Raw genomic sequence first — 20,538 nt, forward strand, 5'->3', positions numbered from 1 at the left:
TCAGAGCAGTTTATCGGTTTATTGTCAGAGGTGTAAGCCCGCTCCTCTCTGCAAACTGTTCCCATCTACCTGAAATGCAGTATTAAGATCTAGTACGGGGTTCCCAGCATCTGCATTTGTTTCCCACAATCAGTAGAGTGATTCCCTCTGTACACATGGAGCGATTTGTCGCTGAGCGATATATTTATTTATTACCGGTTTCTTATATAGCGCACACATTCCGCAGCGCTTTACAGAGAATATTTTAAACATTCACATCAGTCCCTGTCCCAGTGGACCAAAAGAAGAGGAAATATAGATAAACTATAGTAATAAGGCGCTTGGTATGGGTGTGCTTGGCCAGGAGCAGCAATCCAGAAAAAGGAGGAGTCACCTCCAATACAATATACACAAGAAAAGGGAACGGTTGGATGCGCTAGTAAACACTTATAACATTATAATTGTATGGAAAGAAAATCTGGTCAGGTGTGAAAAGGGGAATATACAATTTAATATGCAAAACAGTAAAAAAAATGGTATAGTACACAATATTAAAATTCAATTTGGACAGGAGGTTAATAGTCACCCATTTTGTTGTTCGTATGCCAGTCGTTAATCACCTACGCGTTTCGCTGGCTACAGCAGCTTTTTTTAAAAAGCTGCTGTAGCCAGCGAAACGCGTAGGTGATTACTTTCAAAGGGACCTATGGTTAACCTTACCCTTGCCAGCAAAAACCCTTGCCAGTGTCTATTTCATCTGTACACCTGATTCATCCAAGGAATCTCACTCCTAAGTGGTTTACTACAAGCTATACAGGGAGAAAAAGTGGACTGGTCCAACTACCACCATCCGTGGCACACAGAATTTCTTGGAGGTACGCCACCTACTAAAGGCCCGGCAACTCTTTGTGGAAGTACCAGAATATCCCCACTCTTCCTAAAAATACCAACCAACTGGATTACAAATCTTTTGTGTTCCTTGGACTACCATATAAAAAGTACCCACTGGGGTTCCCTCTCAAGGACTGGCATACGAACAACAAAATGGGTGACTATTAACCTCCTGTCCAAATTGAATTTTAATATTGTGTACTATACCATTTTTTTACTGTTTTGCCTATTTAATTGTATATTCCCCTTTTCACACCTGTCCCAGTGGAGCTTACAATCTATATTCCCTACCACATATACACACGCACACAGACATTCTAGGGTTAATTTGTTGGGAGCCAATTAGCCTACAAGTATATTTTTGGATTGTGGGAGGAAGCCGGAGTACCCGGAGGAAACCCACGCAAACACGGGGAGAATATAAAAAAACTCTGCACAGTTAAGGCCATGGTGGGAATTGAACCCATGACCTCAGTGCTGTGAGGCAGTAATGCTAACCATTACACCATCCGTACTGTAACAGGCACTTCATCACTTCTCCCCCATTATCACTTCTTCATACATCTACCCCACCGGGTGTACACATTAGCCGATATGTACAATATTGTTACTAATATCATGTAAAAAAACCTGTACTAATGTGTACGCACCTTACCCCTGCAGCCTAACCCAGTATGTGTGCACCCTCCTCTTAACTTCAACATTCCAACATCTTTCGACATTGCTGCCTATTGACATTTTAACAAATGTCAACATAATCAATCAGTTATAACTGTATCGACATGATGGATATTTGAGTACATCCTCTTGAAATTAAGGCCAATAATGATAAAATTATGTGGGTTTTTTTGTCAAGAAGCAAATTTTTTTTTTTTTTAACAAACTCGTCTCAGCTGTAGCCTTGTATGTAGTAGTAGTACGTTTATTTATAAGGCGCCACAAAGAGTCCGCAGCTCCGTACATAGCAACATAGTAATGGTAACATAGTAATGTTTAGTGAATGCATACATAGAAAACCAAAGTGGTGCTTGGCAGAGCCTGGTTGCTGATGCGGCCTGGACATTATCACAGGATCAGTAAGCATACGCAGTTGTTCGATAATAGCCTGGCTTGCGAATTCGCTCCCTGGCGATCTTATCTGAATGACCCCATAAACCTATTCAATGGCATTTTTATCCATTTGATTCTTTGGTTTTAGGACATAATAAACGTCACATGGAAAGAAGAGTCTTCTAAGATGAGTCAGGAGTACAAGATAGCCCTCCTGTTTGACAAGAAACTTGTCTATTAAAGGTTCCAACAGTGGCTCTATGACAACCTCTCAAACTACATTTAATACCCAAGAAACCAAGGGGGAGATTTAATAGGATAAGAGATTTAGAAAGTGAGAGATTTGCCAAGAAACCTCCAGTTTTTTTAAAGCTCCAATCATTTACACTGCAAAACCAGTTTGATTTAGCAGTGTAAATGATTGCCGCTTTAAAAAACTGGAGATTTCTTACCAAATCTATCATTCTGATTCTCTCGCCCTATTAAATTTCACCCAAACATTGGCAAAAGAAAATAAGAATCAAAGCCCAGTTATGAGGTTATTGACTGATAGTTCACTACTTTCAATACACCGCCTGTTGAACAAGTCCCAAATCCTATACTATCACTTGGCTGTAGATGGTTTCCTTTATATTCTAGTAGTGTGGAAATTGCTTTCAATGTAAAACCTTCCCGTATTCAAAGTCTCCGCCCAACCGCCAGTGTCCAACATCTTGGGTTTGTCTGAAATATCAGATTTCCTTGGACTAGTTCCAAAGTCTGGAGGAACATCGGCTTATCACATTGGCATTCTTAGCTTTGATGTATCCAACACATTTACCTACAGAAGACTAATGTAGGGTACACACCAGAACGACAAGGGCCCAATCCCATCAATCTAGATCCAATCCCGACCGATTGGATGTAGATTGTAGGTAGATTGGGCCCTTTTTTGCCTGTTCCGGTCCGCTCCCGATCCGAAGTGCGGCCCCGCGGGTCGGTCGGTATTCAGATCCTACCTGCAGCAGGTAGGATCTGAATAACGACCATACACCCGTGTGCGGGTCGCGATCGGATCGGAACCCGCTCTCGGAGCACATTGTCAGCGGGTCGGGAACGAATTCGGGCCCGTTCTGATGGTGGGGGGGGGGGGGGTCTGCGCATTCCAGTATCCAACCCGGCGAGGCGGTCACGTGTGCGTTTTATGTCCCCATGAAAACACTAGGCATTCCCATAGGAACACAGGCGGGTCGACCATTAAATGATTCTTCTCCCCTTTTGCCGCACACGGGCGGCCATATTTGGCCCCTTCCGACCGGGTCTGAATTAGGCACTTTGTGCGGGTAAGTCGAGAAGTCCATGGAGTACCCTAGCAGGGCTATTTGAGGATAAATGTAATGTCGGACACACTGGTACGCAGCCAACTGACGAGAGTTGGGGGCTGTCCGTCTGGTGCTTCCGCGCTTACTGCATTACGTAACGTTCCATTTCCCCATAACAAGATACCAGTAAGTAATTACCTGCAATGTCTACCAGCATCAGTAACAGTAAACTGTGGACTCCGTCAGAGAAGAATTTATTCCACTCGCAGATAATGTCGGCGGGAAGCTGGTCAGAAGTGCTCGCGGTGACGGCTTGGAAATAACCAGATAAATCCGATGCCAGGTTGCAACTTGCGCACGCAAACAGCCGGACAAGTGGAACACGGTAGAGCCTCGAGCTCTGACTCGCGGTCTGAGAATGAAAGACAAGTAATAGATTAGGCCAGGGAGATGCTGTGTCGCACCAACATTTTTTCCATCTTATCTAGAATTGAACGAACCTGCAACACATTATGCTGCAATAAATAAATCAAAAAACAATCCTTATAATGACTACCAGAGCAATAAAGAACATTGAAATTTGATTTATACTTTTTTTATTGATCCGTGCACTTCGGCTCACGCATAGGCATTAAGGGTTGCAGAAGAAAAGAAAAAAAACAAGGTTTAAAATAAAATCGTTTCCAAGAAGAGCGGGCAAAGTGCAATTAAGATAGTTACGAAGTCGCTACGGTATTTATAGCTCAACACTGCCCTCTGCAGGAGTACTCTGGTAACTGCAGGTGTTTAGACCAAGGCATTACAACACTCGCCCAACTAAGCATCACACAAATCATTTCCCAGCGTTGCTCACGACTTAGCATAAATCACAACAAATGCAGCGACTATCTAGGAATGAGCCTGCTTGCTTCAATGTAACATGTCAGACCGCTACAGAATGATTCAAAGAGGGCCCATGGTCTAGACATTTTCACTGAACAGCTGCTCTAACATAACGCATTATCAATCATGAACAGATTTTGTATGTTCTAGATCCCTGGAATGAAAATAGGGCTTTACATGCCACTGGTGCGATACGCGATGCACGGAACCTTCTTGTGCACAAACGAAAGTCGTGTTTTGGAGGAGAGTGACGCGGGGGAAGTCTAACAATTATTCAGTCATTGATCAGTGTACGGCACACAGATCCTGTGCAGGCTGTATACATGTTTAGCAAGGGAATCTATAAGGTCCCATTGATAATATTTAAGGACGTATCTCCTAGGCAAGGAACGCCGCTCATTTATTTCATATGAATGACAACAGCCATTGACAAATTAAAGATTAATGTTCAATTCACCAATCCCCATGCATAAAAATCCAGATTCCCTGATCCCAGCGGGGATCTCGTAAATAGACATTTTTATTTACATACTTAATTTGCCCGATCCACCGATGGAGCTCCAATCACTGATGGTTGCCGATCAGTGCAACCAGATGGCGTATCGTGGCTTCCAACGGATAGGCCCCGCTGGTGTATGGGCCCCTTTATTTACATTTTCAACAGAACCAATCAATCTATTTGCCAAATAATCAGTATTCTATGTCACATGTTACACAAAAGGTAGACCCCTTCGGTGTGTGGTAGAGGAAAAAAAAATCAGAGAATGATAAACAACGGGATGATTGGGAAGTCGCCTATGTGCCCTCACACAGCAGCATCACCAGCCAAGTAGCACTGTGGCATAGGCGAACTGGTGTTTCTATGTGGCATAATGTGTATTAGGGGCACTACAGTGGGGCGAATTGTGGTGTGGAGATTATTGCTCACTTTTCAGGCATATGGTGTCCGAAAAGCTGCTGGTCTCTAAAGTAGAGAACCAAAACCATATTAAACTCTGTGATGAAGGGATCTAAAGGCCGGGAAGCACCCTCCTTATGTCCCCATCTGTTATACAGGGGCCAGCAGACAGTAGCAGCCTGGCTCCTGTGTTGACAACCAAAACTCCACCAGAAAGTCAACCAGATATTAGTTGGTGCTCATGGGTATGGCACAGCAGGATGTACGAGTGATCTCAAATCGCAGCAGAGACAACTTAGCCCAGGATATGAATACAATAAGAGAAGTCATGCTACTCACCTCCAACCACGTCCACATGGAGCACCTTATGAAATCCCACTCGTCTGCTCCCAGAGAGGGCAAAGCGGAGGCGGAGTATCTCAGCAGGAGAGACAAGAGTCTGATCATTTCTACGTTTAGGCCGATCAGCTCCAGGCTGGCGTCTTGCAAATTGCTGCACAAATATATAGACATTCCCATTTACATCATATTTAATGTATGTGGTGCACCACTGTAAGTTGCAAACTTATAAAAATAGATAACATTCACAAAGAAAATGTTGGGCCCGGCAGTAAGAGAGCAGACGAAACACTTATTGGGGTTGTGACCATACAAACTATGGGGCCCATTTATTTAAGAGTTACTAAAGCTTTTGGAATTGCCCATAGCAATCATATGCTGGTTGTTTTGGGCAACATCACCTTGGGGCTTCATAAAGCACCGGACACTTTACAGACTTCAGCTAGGACACAGCTGGTCTTCACTCGACAACAGAGATGGCCAAACTGGTCCTCCAGATCTGCCAATGGCCCACCTTTTCCAAATCACCTCGCTGGTGCACAGCTGTAGTAATTACCAACTGTCACAATTCCCAGACTCCCTAGCTGGTGCACAGCTGTAGTCATTACTAACTGCCACATTTCCCAGATCACCTCGCTGGTGCACAGCTGTAGTAATTACCAACTGTCACAATTCCCAGACTCCCTAGCTGGTGCACAGCTGTAGTCATTACTAACTGTTACATTCCCCAGTTCACCTATCCGGTGCACAGCTGTAATCATTACTAACTGTTACATTCCCCAGTTCACCTATCCGGTGCACAGCTGTAGTCATTACTAACTGTTACATTCCCCAGTTCACCTATCCGGTGCACAGCTGTAGTCATTACTAACTGTCACATTTTCAAACTTGCTGCATTCATTCCTACTATAGATCCACAGGTGACCTGAGACACATGGACTGTTGGTAGATCTTGTGGACAAGATTCGCCACCCCTGCTCTACAATGTGTATTATCTAGGAGTACAACGAGTCTCATAATGCCAAGGGCTTGTGGCAGAGAATAACCCAAGTAAATACCATGAAACACAACAAAGAGTTCATCAGACATAGGGTGGGCAATCCCGGGATCCCAGAATTTGACCCAAAACTGCTGAGATTTCAATCCCGGGATTGGAGTTTTCAATCCCGGTATTTCGGGATTAGACGGCGCATGCAATCTAATCCTGGGCAGCGTCTGAGCACCCGCTCAGATGCTGCCCGGCTGTTCCCGATACCCGGCCTACGGTTCTGCGCAGCGTGACTGTCAGAGGTCCTGCCATCCGCCCACTTCCACCATCCCCATGCGCACCACGCCGCCCAATTTAGGAGGCACCCTATCTCTACCGCACACTAGCGGTGTGTGTGTATCGGTGGCCTCGCACTCCGCTCCGGCCACCGCTACACTGGTAAGTGAATGTGCGGCGCAAACGCTTTAGGAGGGTGCGGGTGATTTCATTAAATTAGGGATGCTAATCCCAAATCCCGGGATTGAACGAATGCCAGGGATTGGCATCCCTAATCAGACAGCAGGTCCTTCCCACTTCTCCGCTTACCAGTCCAACCTGCGAGGCTTCCCTGACCTAACCAGCTGCCTCCATTTCTATATCCCTCTGCCTACAGAACAGCAGGTTACAGCACCAAGAGTCTCCAGTCCTCTCTTGGTGGACACAACCTCTCCCACCACTAGAACAATTATACACCGAGGGTGCCAAACTTACATCCTGTATTCAATTTCCACCTACTTGTTCCCGAACACAGTCCTGCCGGAATGCTAGAGGTATATTTTCTTAAGTGCGGGTTCTTATAAGTGAAGATGTTGCCCATAGCAACCAGTAAGATTCTACTTCTTATTTAGCACCTTCTAGAAGATAATAGATCGACTCTGATTGGTTGCTATGGGAAACATCCTATCTTCAATAGAACGCCCATCTTAGGAAATGTACCCCTACCATTTAGCCAACACCTTCAAGGAGCAAATATTTAGATTTTGTCTGGTTGCTATGGGCAACGTCCCCACTTCTAAAAACTCGCTTTAGTAAAACATACCCCCTAGTGTCGATCGCTCAATATCCTAATGGCTTCCATTTTCTGTGTGGTACATGTGGAACGTTCTGGGCTGATGCAGGATGTCAATTTTAAGCGACAATTATATTTTTATTTGGACTTCAAACTTTATGTATAGAATGGACCCTGACAAGGAAATTATAACCTAGTAAAGTTCGGTACACACTGGGCGTGTATGGGCAACGATGATGGGGAAAATCGCAGGGCTGAAAATCACTCAATGCATACACACTGAGAGATTTTCCCAGGAGTAGATGACTTTCCATAGCAGGGCGCTATTGAAAGCTGTCCACCCCGTCGCTCATCTGCTGGTAATACTAGCAGATGAGCGGTGGCCAACAACCATGATGCGGTAGTGCGCATCAGTGCGTGACGGCTTTGGAGTTGAAAGCAGCTCGACCTTATCTTAGAATCCTTACCTTAGAATCCTTAAGATCGCAGTGATTGCTAAGATACATACAGTACATGAATCTGCCTGTGTATATGTATTAGGGCGGAGTGAAAAAACTGAAATTGAGAAATTCAAAATCGGCTAGTGTGGGAAAGTTGTGACTTGACCTGAATAAGAAACGTGCAAAAGCATTTTGATCTGAGTCAACATCTTCTGTTCTGGCAAGAGGCCTGAAGTTTCACTTTTTAGGTGAAAATGACGAAATCTATGAAGATGCTCCAATCTAGTTACAATTATGTCAGGATGTCTTAGAGTGGTTCATTAATATACTTTAGCATAGTAAAAAACAGTACGAGCTTGTCCTAGTGCAAAGTGACTGACTGGCGGGAGAAAAAATCCCTAATAATTGACCCATTTTCATGGTCACAATTGTGAATATTGTGTGTTTTCTCCCAAACGTGTTTATAATAGAAGAAGCACAAATACTCTAAATGGAATTTCATTGACACTGTGTGAAATATAACACTGCATAATAGCCCTTAATCAGACCTGATCGCAGTACAAATTTGTTCTCAAAATGGGCAAAACAAATGCTGCATTGCAGGTGGGGCAGATGTAACGTGCTGAGAGAGTTAAATTTGGGTGGGGTGTGTTGAAACTGAAATCTAAATTGCAGCAGGTATTTACCCTGCACAGAAACAAAATAACTCAACACAAATCTAAAGGTGGCCATACATCTACAGATCGATTGTCAGATCTGGCTGGTTGCAACAAATACCTGGTAATATCTGAATGACAGTTTTTGGCAGTTTTCCAGCATTTCAAAGCAAAGTGCTTTCATCCATTACCAGTATTTTGTTCCAAACAGACAGATCGGACAATAAATCTGTAGATGTACTGTATGACCACATTAACTCCCTCTGCACATGTTACATCTGCCCCACCTGCAGCTGCATTACAGCATATAATTATGCCAAAGATAAGCCAATATATTAACAGTTAAATACATTAAAGTGCATTATGCTGTAATAAGTATTGCTGATCAATCCTGCCTAGCAGGGCTGTCTTTTTGTATGGGCTTAATGGGCACTTGCTCAGGGGCCCCCGGCGTATAAGGGCTGTATGTTGATAGCTGAGGATCCCCTTTTTCCAGGGATACCAAAATTTAGAAAATCGGCCCTGGGGAACTGCAGATATCCAACTTCAAAGCAGCAGTCCACATCCGACCTGTTAATTACAATTTCCAGTCATATTTCTCAGGTTCTCTCTGACACTAGCGGCTTGTCTCTATCATGCCCAGAACCAGAGATATCAGCCTTCAAGCAGCCGGTCCCTGCTCCAGCTCCAAACGTCTGGTGTAGTTTTATATTTTTGTCAATGGATTGCTCTCGCTCCTGATCTCTGATAACCAAGTTCCCAGCACCTCCTGAAAGTTGGGACTCTAGGTTTTTATACTAGGCTAAGAAATCTATTTCCAGATAATGGCGATATCTGCAGTCAAACAAGCTGCCCTTCCACCGGAAAATGACGAATATTAAGCCCACTCCATTATCCAACCGTCCCCTGTGTATAAAACACCCCCTACCTCCCTGGAAGTCATTTACAAGGGACCCTTCATACAGCTCAGTGCCCCCTTCCACACGTTAGTGTTCACCCTCCCACCACCTGTGCAGTAAAGGAGTAATTAGCAGAAGTTACTGCTCCAGGTCCTACATGTTGAATGGAAGATAGAGCACCCCCTGCCACCCGTGGGACATCAAAGCTGCTGCTGATAGCACCCCCCATCCCTAGGAGGGGAGAATGGGTAAGGGCCCCAGTGCATTGCTTTGCCCAGGTGCCCACACTGCTGTTAAGACGGCCCTGCTGCCTAGAAATGAACACAGTGATTGGCATATATGTACTGCTGGACACCACTCATAGAATGATTAACCTGTTATTTTTTAAATCAATGTTCTTGTTTTTTTTCCCCTAAACATTAGATGTATTTGTTTATGTATTTATTTATTTACAGTTTCTTATATAGCTCAGCAGATTCCTTTACGCTTTACAATAGTAGACAGTGATAAAACAAACTGGGTAATGACAGACAGACTTGGGGGTTAGAGGGCCCTGCTGCAAGCTTACAATTTATTACATCATAATACACTTCAACGTATTTAACAGTTAATATATTGGCTTATCTTTGGCATAATTATATGCTGTAATGCAGCCCAATCACGTTCCCAGTATATGGGATGCAACACTGTTTTTCTGTCAATAAACAGAAGTGATATGTAAAATGATACATTAGACAGTTTACACTTACTTGTAATATTTATTGTAACAGTTACTGTTTTTCAATAACAGACTGCAACAGTTATTTCTTATTTATATACACAGGATTGTCTGTCTTTGTATATCAGCGGTGGCCAACCCGCGGCTCGCGAGCCGCATGCGGCTCGCCGAGCTGTAAACTGCGGCTCCAGCCTCCCGTCTGCAAAGCGGGGTTTTGAATTTGGCGCCAATTCGGCTGCCAAATTCAAAACGCCGCATCGGCGGCCAATAGGAAACGACTGCGGCGAGCCATCAGCGCTCGCCGCGCCGTTTCCGCCCTGCCCCCGGCGTCTGACATCAGACGCCAGCGGGAGGGCGAAAAGTCTTCTCCACGCCGGCGGAGCGCTCCTGAAGACGCGAGAAGCCGCCGGAGGATGGCGCAGAAGACGGCGGCGGGGAGAAGAGTTCCGGCGCCGCTGAAGAGGCCAGAAGACGCCGGGATCAAGACAGAAGATCTCCGGCGCCTTCTGCAAGAAAAAAGAAGATGGCTCCCGGAGAGGCCAGCGGGGGTGGGAAGCAAAAGAGCTGACGAAGCTCCCCCCAGCAGCCTCTCCCAACACCAGGTAGGGGCCTTTGGCCTCCTACCCTCCATCCACCCTAGACCACCGGGTGTCGGGCACTAGGCCCGTGGGCAAATTCAGGCCCTTCTGGCCTGTGTGCGCATTAGTCGGGCCCTCTTGGCCCGTGGCTCATTTATTTGCAGGTGGGGCAGATGCAACATGTGCAGAGAGATTTAAGGTGGCCATAAATCTACAGATTTATTGTCCGATCTGTCTGGTTGGAACAAAATCCTGGTAAAAGATGAGAGCAAATGACAGTTGACCATTTGCTTTGAAATGCTGAAAAACTGTCATTCAGATATTACCAGCTGTTTGTTCCAACCGGCCCAATCTGACAATCGATCTGTAGATGTATTCCCACCTTTAGATTTGTGTGAGTTATTTTGTTTCTGTGCAAGGTAAATACCGGCTGCATTTCAGTTTCAACACACCCCACCCAAATTTAACTCTCTCAGCACGTTACATCTGCCCCACCTGCAATGCAGCATTTGTTTTGCCCATTTTGAGAACAAATTTGTACTGGGATCAGGTCTGATTAAGGGCTATTATGCAGTGTTGTATTTCACACAGTGTCACTGAAATTCCATTTAGAGTATTTGTGCTTCTTCTATTATAAACACGTTCAGGAGAAAACACACAATATTCACAATTGTGACCATGAAAATGGGTCAATTATTAGGGATTTTTTCTCCCACCAAAGTCAGTCACTTTGCACTAGGACAAGCTCGTACTCTCTTTTACTATGCTAAAGTATATTAATGAACCACTCTAAGACATCCTGACATAATTTTAACTAGATCGGAGCATCTTCACAGTTTTCGTCATTTTCACCAAAAAAGTGAAACTTCAGGCCTCTTGCCAGAACAGAAGATGTTGACTCAGATCAAAAAGCTTTTGCACGTTTCTTATTCAAGTCAAGTCACAACTTTTCCACACAAGCGATTTTGAATTTCTCAATTTCAGTTTTTTCACTCCGCCCTAATATGTATACCTGACTCTTTCATACATGAAATCATCTGCGATCTACATCTTATCCAAAGCACTTAAAAGAATTGTGTAAACTTGCAGTGAGCAAAGAAGCCATGCAGTATAACACACCTAGTTATTGCGATACACTGTCAGCCAGTACAGCTTCCTATGTACTTTATATGCAGACAGAAATGTATAGACTACTTACTTACCGGCTGAACAAAAACAGATTGCCGTTATCATTCTTCCATTCCGAGATTAGCTTTAGTATGGCCGGCAGAATCTCCGGAGATGGAATGGACTCAAAATCCAGGCATGAGCAGATGATCGCCAGATAACCGAATCCACCTGGCAGGAAATCACGGGGAGAAAATCAAAAGCGCACCTTTTATGCTTGTATAAATTGTAACATAATAATAACTAGGTGGCCCCTGAGAAAAGTTCAAATGCGAATAGGCCAAAATTAAACCTTGTTCGATTTTTAACCCTTTTTAGTGCCAAGTGAATAGGCGTGAAAATTGGCAAGCAAACATTTGTATTCATCATAACGACCTGTAATGTTACCTTCTATAGGAAATATCTTTTTTTTTTTTTTTAACGCCACAATTTTTATTTGAATTTATATAACAAATGTGAGCGACGCTGGTATTTTTAGAAGATATTTTGCACATCTCCCACAGAGATGTTTGCACACAAAGGGGGGTATTCAATGCCAGGGTCACGGCAGTCGAGCTTGCTCGACCGCCGTGAACCAGTCACGTTCTCGGTCAGCTCGACCGAGAACACGCAGGCGGGATTCAATGTCCCGCCTGCCGGGGAGCGAAAAGGGGGCGTGGCCGCGAGTTGCGGCCGGGAAGAGGCGAGCTGCAGCCGGCAGCTCGTCACTTCCCGGCTGTTCTCGGCAGAACAAGCCCGACAGCTAGTGATGTAGGGCTCGTTCTGCCGAGATACCCTGCTCAATGCTGTCGGGGAAGACAGCATTGAATAGGGCCAGGCGGGCATCTCCCCGATGGGAGGTGCTCGCCGGAGATTGAATATCCCCCAAAGGGTTAAGCAAACAATACAGTGTGCAATTCTACGGTTCCTCATTTATGGATTTTGGTTAATTATGTATGAATGGAGAAAAAGGGATCGTCACCAAAAATCACCTTTTATAAAATAATATATATGATGATGAAATGAAGAATGGGTAAGGATATGACAAAGTTGGCCATCTAGTCTCCTGAGATAGCTGCAGGGTATCACACCACACAAGGCAATGAGTATGCTGTGGCAATGAACCCAAATAGGATAGAAAGATGCTAAACTTATATCTTATTTATTATATTTTGAGCAAACCGCCTCAATTTATGACGATATTACATATCCAGCATGCATGGGGCATAGCGTGTACTGAGGTATTTACATCACGCCAAAGAACAGAATCTCCCAAACTCCTCATCCCATTACTTCAGCATGTGAAAAGATGAAGAGTACGCCCTCTAGTGTTCACTCACCATCTGTACAGGACACAGCTGAAGCTGTGCAGGTCATAAGCCTGGCCGTACATTGGATTATAAGAGACTCCTTTTCTTCATTTCTTAAAAATGGAGACAGGCACTGGACAGTGTGCAGCCGGCCTTGGGTCACAGGAAAATACCTACGTGGAGACAGACGGAAACATTTACCGTACAGCATAAAGATATGGACACGTTTCTTCAGGATAAAAGTGAGATCTGCATCATGACCAATCGCAGTTCCTTCCCAGTGTACTCAACGGTAACCCGTAGTAATAGCCTGCAGATCAGGAAACTGCCACATAAAGCCCACCTCAGCAGAAGGGAATTGTACGGACCACCAGCAAAACTACAATTCCCAGCATGCCCTGCCACAGGTTTAGCATTCCCTAAAAGTAAAACTGTGGCAGGGCATGCTGGGATGTGCAGTTTTACAACGGCTGTAGAGTCACAGGTTAAGCCAGAACCAATTTAGTATATGCACAGCTGATACTATAAAACAGTCCTCTCAGCTGGAAACTCCGGGACCTATAAAAGAACAGACGACTGACCCTTCAGTGTTTGCCGTCAGCAGATCCAGTTCCTCACATCCAGGAATCGTCAGACTCAGGAGTTTGCGTAGAGTCAGGGACCAAAGCGTTCCGCTCTCTAATGACCTGTAAATGGGAGAGATTAGCTTCCATTCATTTATGCAAAACAAAAAAGGAAAGAAGACACAGGAATGAGAATTAGTCATAATCCCCAATTCTGATCTAACTGCCAGGATCTTGGGTGAGTTATTAGAAAGACAAAAAACATTCTGAGAAGAAGGGAGAACAAAAACCCCTCTTCCCCGTGACTCACCGGGTATAGAGCAACGTCAGCAGAGCAGGAATGCGGTCGCCGAGTCCCTTTAACCTTTCATGGGCTATGTCCATTGTGCTGAGCATATCGCAGCTCTCTGTAATAACAGCCGGGGGTCTCTCCAGCTCTGCGCACCACTGTAAGCTGTAGAGCAATTCTGCAACTGAGAAACCATAGGCGGATATTAGGGTGTATGACAGCTGTCCGTCAATAAGCTATTGGTGATAATATCGTATGGGGCCTACACATGGGGTGATTTTAGAGAATTTTCTACGCGATCCGACTTAATATGACTAGATCACTTAGAAACTGTCCGAGTGTAGGGGCAATAGCGATGTGGGGCACCGCGTGTGGCTATCGCCCGGCGATAAAGATCCAGCATGCTTGTTAGATCAGGTCAGGGCCAGTGATCTCACCAAAGAACACTGGCCCCCGTCAGAGGGGTTATTCTACGGGTGTGGATCGTATTGTCGACTCGACTTAGGTCGACAGTCATTAGGTTGACACTGTTGGGTCGACAGGGTTCTAGGTCGACATGGGACAAGGTCGACAGGTGTGTAGGTCGACATGGGACAAGGTCGACAAATGGGTTAGGTCGACGTGGTTTTTTCACTGTTTTTGGACCCGAATGTCGACAGTCGACATGGACACAGTTTAAGTCAACCGCAGCCGCTCGCTCTGCTTTGGGCTTAAGTTACCACGCCCTAGTGGATGGTAGGCCATGAAATTCTGCCTGTCGGCACATGTCGGCTCGAAAAAACAGAGAAAAACCCCATGTCGACCTCGCGACCTGTCGACCTAACCCAATTGTTGACCTAAAACCATATAGACCTTGTCCCATGTCGACCTAGACACATGTCGACCTTCATTCATGTCGACCTTCATCCATGTCAACACAATGACTGTCGACCTAAGTCGGGTCGACAATACAACCGCATCCTATTCTACTGCTAGACTGGGGAAATAGCGGCGGGCCCTATTCAATGCCGACATGTGCCGACAGGCGGTATTTCATGCCCTACCATCCACTACGGCGAGCCATGGGAGAGGACGCAGTACACGTAGACAGTGTCCATGTCGACAGACACAAAAAAAACATGAAAAACTCGTCGACCTTTAGTATTTCGACCTTTTGACCATGTTGACCATTTCACTGTCGACCTTTGGACCCTGTCGACCATTAGGGGTCGACCATATGACTGTAGACCTAGACAATGTAGATCTAATATACCATAACGGTATCATGGATAACACTGGCCCTGACACCGGCGATTATATATTTATCCAGTGCACTGGGCTGGGGCGATAGCAATGCGCGGGGCGGTGCAACGATATGGCACCTACACACCGTTATGTGCGGCCATTTTATGAGCGATCTAGTTAAGGAAAATGGCCTGAAATCGCTACGTGTGTAGGCCCCGTAAGAGGGAGATGAATTTTACTAATGGAGGGGGGTGCTGGATTTCTGTGCATCTTCTTCAAATACTGCGCCTATCACCCTTGGTGTCTCCGCAAGTTTCACCTCCGGTGTCACCCAAAGTGAAAGACAAATTAACATAACAAAAGGGGAGGATGAGGTTCTGGGAGTGGAAGAGAAACAAAAAAATGCTGATCGAAACAAATTCATATTTACATCAACTTCAACCTCGTGACCTCGAGAGCCAGGATCTGTAGGTCGCAATTCCCTTACACACACACACACACACTCTAAGTGAGCAATGGCTAATTGGAAAAGCTTTCTAGCTGATGGGTGGCTGGAACAATCCGCAATGTTCCCGCAGCGTTCCAGCTGGCCAATTAATGGACACTAATTGCGTTTAACCTAAACATAAGTTGTTCTGTCCTAGAATTGAGATGATGTTTTGGCAGCTTTAACGATCACTGAATGGTAATTCCAAAAATTAGAAAAAAAAATGAAAAATTAAACTGTCTGCTACAATAAAATAAAGAGGGAAATGTTTTCCAGCGATATAAAAGAAGTAAAACGTTTCACTCTCCGCATTCCAATAGAATGTGCTTACCAGCAATGTTTATTTTCATTTCAATGTCCTTGTCTATAACAATCGTGCCGTCCTCTAGCACTCGAAAAGCCATTCTGCTCAGTAAAGCGGCTGTGCAGAGGTGGTGGGGCAGCCAAGTCTTGGAGAATGATTTAAGATCTGTCCCAGATGTTTCAGAGTTCAGGCTTAATCTCCCTTCCAAGAGCGGTTTGCTCGACCACTGTAACAGAGCGGAGCTGTCACAACAGAATCAATGTGCTTTCAGCACCTCGTTCGTTTCAATTACAGATCACAGGAACCTACCTTCGGGTCATTACATGCATAAAGCAGTAAGTAAGGAAACACAGACCTGTCCGGGGAGACACTGGCGCATCTTCTGCCATCCCTCGTCATCCGGCATCATCAGGGCCATGTGCTCGGCCAGGAAATTAGAGGCAGAGGGCCCAGATTCCAGGATCTTGTTGTGCAAGTTATCCACGGCGCTCATTAGTGACTGTAGACTGGACAGACAGAAGTTCAAATAGACATTTAGCCCTCAGACAATGCAGCAGGGACATTGCTGAACAGTTTAGAATGAAGAGGTAGCACTGGATTGGGGAGCCAACTATGGCAATAACTCTGGGACTTGAATCACTTGGCGTTGGGAGCAGTTGTATCCAATAACACAGTATTTTAAATAATAACAGTAAAAAATGTTGGTTCTACATGCAATAGCAATGCCAACAGGGTACAAGCCATAGCAAAACCAGTCGCAGGTAGAGCAGAGTTTATTACAGCAGATGGTGGACATCATTTTAGAAGAGATGGATCAAGCCTTAAGCTGGCCAAACATCTACAGATTTATTGTCAGATCTGGCTGGTTGGAACAAAAACCTGGTAATGGATCAGAACAAATGACAGTTGACCATTTGCTTTGAAATGCTGGAAAACTGCCAAAAACTGTCAAGGTGCCCATACACGTTACAATTATTGTATACATTATCGCATCTCAGCTATGAGATGAGATCTAGTACAAAAACCCTGTGCAGCACACACTTTTTGTACTAGATCTTATCTCATCTCAAAACCGAGATGCGATATTGTATACAATAAGTGTAACGGGTATGGGCACCTTCACTCAGATAGTACCAGGTTTTTGTCCCAACCAGCCCAATCTGACAATCAATCTGTAGATGTATGGTCAGCTTTAGTGTCATTTTAATGACTACGAGATAAGGGATCGGTTACTTTTGGGCACCTTCTCCATATTATCTCTATCTCTTTGAAACGAACTTAGAACCAAGATAAGCAGAGCTCAGTCACAAGGTAGCACCAATTCGTATATATAATCAGCACCACAGATACTCCCCCACCACCCTATACAGTTTTATACTGGTTCCCAGGAAGAGTCTCCTAGATTTTTAGCATGAGATGCAAGCTTCTTATTTCTAATTGGAGTCTTATATGCAGCCAATCAGGCCCTAGTTTTCTGTAGGGGCCTGTTGCAGTCTTGGAGCACCCACTGTGTCCTGGCAATGTGTGTGACTTACAAAGCAAATGCTGTAGGTGCTAGATGAGGTTCTGGCCAACACCACCATTGAAGTCCAACGGTGATATTCAATTGGCACTTGTCGCGGATTATGTTTCAGGTGGCACCCAAAGCATAATCCCCGATAATCAGCCTGCAAATCTGCAATATTGGATGGGTCCGGGAGGTTATTTTGGGTCTCATTTGTTATCGTCCAAAAATAGGACCTTTTACACACAAAATAAAAATGGCCTCTTATTGGATAACCACAATGGTGTGTGTGGGGGTGTATCTGATTAAGGGCAAGGGTATCAAATGTATCTAAGTCAAAGGAGAACGGTATCAAGTGTAGCAGCCATGGGTGCGAGTACTCTAGACAAAGAGGAACACAATCATAAGGCACATAACTAGTATTTGGTATCTACAGTTTCATAAAGAACAATATTTCGCATTTTCCAAAAAAACAAGGTACTTCAGCATTAACTCTACTAACATCCAACATTTCCGAAATTATTCGTAACCATCACAATGCCCACAAATGATCACAATGAACTCAAACTGCGGCCTTACCTCTGCACAGTCAGGAGTGACGCCTGAACCTGATCTCTGATCCACGTGGCAGAGCGAACCAAGAATGTGCTTCCTTGCGGGATACTGTGACACTGGAGCACGAGCGAATTCAGACCAGCCTCCCATGTGTGCTTCAGCTTCAACATCAGAGTTTCTAGCAGGAATACACAAGATTTACCAACTGTCCATTCACAACATTACTAACAGGGTCTTAAGCCCAGCACTTTTGTAGATCCTGAAACCTGCAACAAAGAGGTTTGTGTGTGTGGGCATTGTAGTGCCAATCTCAGGACACACCAACAGTGCATGTTTTCCAGGTCTGCTTTCACGCATAGTTAACGACCCCCGTTGGCTGGACATGGAGGTCAATTCTGGCTATGTAGCCAACGACCTACATGCGGAGTCCCGGTAACCTCATTGAACCACATTGTTCATTATAATGTTCAATGTGTATGTGCAATATCATCCACCCGTGTTAGCGATAATCAGCAGTACCGTGGGTCGTCTACTATGTACGGGCTTAAGTGTAACAAGTCTCAGGTAGTAGCAGTGGGTCTCTGTGGTTCCCCACTATTTCCCAACGCATACGGATTATAGATGATTTTCCTAAAGTACACCCCTTAAATAAGAAGTGTCCAAGATCATATTGTGGAACATTTAGGCTAGTGTGTCCGGCACACAGCCGAACGCCCTAGCACCGACCCTGCCTGTACTTTTTACGTCTCCGCTCCGATCTGATCTCACCTTATTTAGAGGACAGGACATGTGACAAATGCCCAGGATTTATTCATAAATATTTATAACCAAAGTAAAAATCCTGTTTTGTACTTGCCCGGTTCCGTCAGTTTATTCTTGTCCTTTTTTGTCTGATCTTACTGTGATCTAGCACATCCCTAAGTGCAGGTGACGCATCTGTTAGTATAGAAATAGGTCTATAGTGGCATTATCACAGTGTGGTGCAGCTAGGGGTGAGCAGTGCATCAAGCACTATCTGTGTATGCAACACATTATTACTTCTGTGTTATTCCTACATCACAGTGTGGTGCAGCGAGGGGTGAGCAGTGCATCAACACTATCTGTGTATGCACCACATTATTACTTCTGTGTTATTCCGATATCACCGTGTGGTGCAGCTAGGGGTGAGCAGTGCACCAACACTATCTGTGCACGCACCACATTATTACTTCTGTGTTATTCCGATATCACAGTGTGGTGAAGCTAGGGGTGAGCAGTGCACCAACACTATCTGTGCACGCACCACGTTATTACTTCTGTGTTATTCCGATATCCCAGTGTGGTGCAGCTAGGGGTGAGCAGTGCACCAAGCACTATCTGTGTATGCACCACATTACTACTTCTGTGTTATACCGATATCACAGTGTGGTGCAGCTAGGGGTGAGCAGTGCACCAAGCACTATCTGTGTATGCACCACATTAGTACTTCTGTGTTATTCCGATATCACAGCGTGGTGCAGCTAGAGGTGAGCAGTGCACCAAGCACTATCTGTGTATGCACCACATTATTACTTCTGTGTTATACCGATATCACAGTGTGGTGCAGGCTAGGGGTGAGCAGTGCACCAAGCACTATCTGTGTATGCACCACATTATTACTTCTGTGTTATTCCGATATCACAGTGTGGTGCAGCTAGAGGTGAGCAGTGCACCAAGCACTATCTGTGTATGCACCACATTACTACTTCTGTGTTATACCGATATCACAGTGTGGTGCAGCTAGGGGTGAGCAGTGCATCAACACTATCTGTGTATGCACCACATTATTACTTCTGTGTTATTCCGATATCACAGTGTGGTGCAGCTAGGGGTGAGCAGTGCACCAACACTATCTGTGTATGCACCACATTATTACTTCTGTGTTATTCCGATATCACAGTGTGGTGCAGCTAGGGGTGAGCAGCGCACCAAGCACTATCTGTGTATGCACCACATTATTACTTCTGTGTTATTCCGATATCACAGTGTGGTGCAGCTAGGGGTGAGCAGTGCATTAAGCACTATCTGTGTATGCACCACATTACTACTTCTGTGTTATACCGATATCACAGTGTGGTGCAGCTAGGGGTGAGAAGTGCACCAAGCACTATCTGTGTATGCACCACATTATTACTGCTGTGTTATTCCGATATCACAGTGTGGTGCAGCTAGGGGTGAGCAGTGCACCAAGCACTATCTGTGTATGCACCACATTATTACTTCTGTGTTATTCCGATATCACAGTGTGGTGCAGCTAGAGGTGAGCAGTGCACCAAGCACTATCTGTGTATGCACCACATTACTACTTCTGTGTTATACCGATATCACAGTGTGGTGCAGCTAGGGGTGAGCAGTGCATCAACACTATCTGTGTATGCACCACATTATTACTTCTGTGTTATTCCGATATCACAGTGTGGTGCAGCTAGGGGTGAGCAATTCACCAACACTATCTGTGTATGCACCACATT

General features: G+C 44.9%; 1 protein-coding gene across 1 annotated transcript in view; it reads right to left on the reverse strand.

Moving 5' to 3' along the window:
* LTN1 (listerin E3 ubiquitin protein ligase 1) overlaps positions 1-20,538 on the reverse strand; it is an 85,942-nt gene that overhangs the window by 21,238 nt on the left and 44,166 nt on the right. The window contains exons 14-22 of the mRNA XM_083171864.1: positions 18,074-18,227; positions 16,346-16,496; positions 16,018-16,216; positions 13,997-14,159; positions 13,705-13,809; positions 13,154-13,296; positions 11,870-12,005; positions 5,341-5,494; positions 3,420-3,633 (exon numbers count right to left, since the gene is read on the reverse strand). Coding sequence (XP_083027990.1) covers positions 3,420-3,633; positions 5,341-5,494; positions 11,870-12,005; positions 13,154-13,296; positions 13,705-13,809; positions 13,997-14,159; positions 16,018-16,216; positions 16,346-16,496; positions 18,074-18,227 — 1,419 coding nt within the window. The remainder of the gene's footprint in view (positions 1-3,419; positions 3,634-5,340; positions 5,495-11,869; positions 12,006-13,153; positions 13,297-13,704; positions 13,810-13,996; positions 14,160-16,017; positions 16,217-16,345; positions 16,497-18,073; positions 18,228-20,538) is intronic.

Source organism: Crinia signifera, chromosome 2 (genome assembly GCF_055691185.1).
Source record: "Crinia signifera chromosome 2, ASM5569118v1, whole genome shotgun sequence".
Lineage (NCBI taxonomy): Eukaryota > Metazoa > Chordata > Amphibia > Anura > Myobatrachidae > Crinia > Crinia signifera.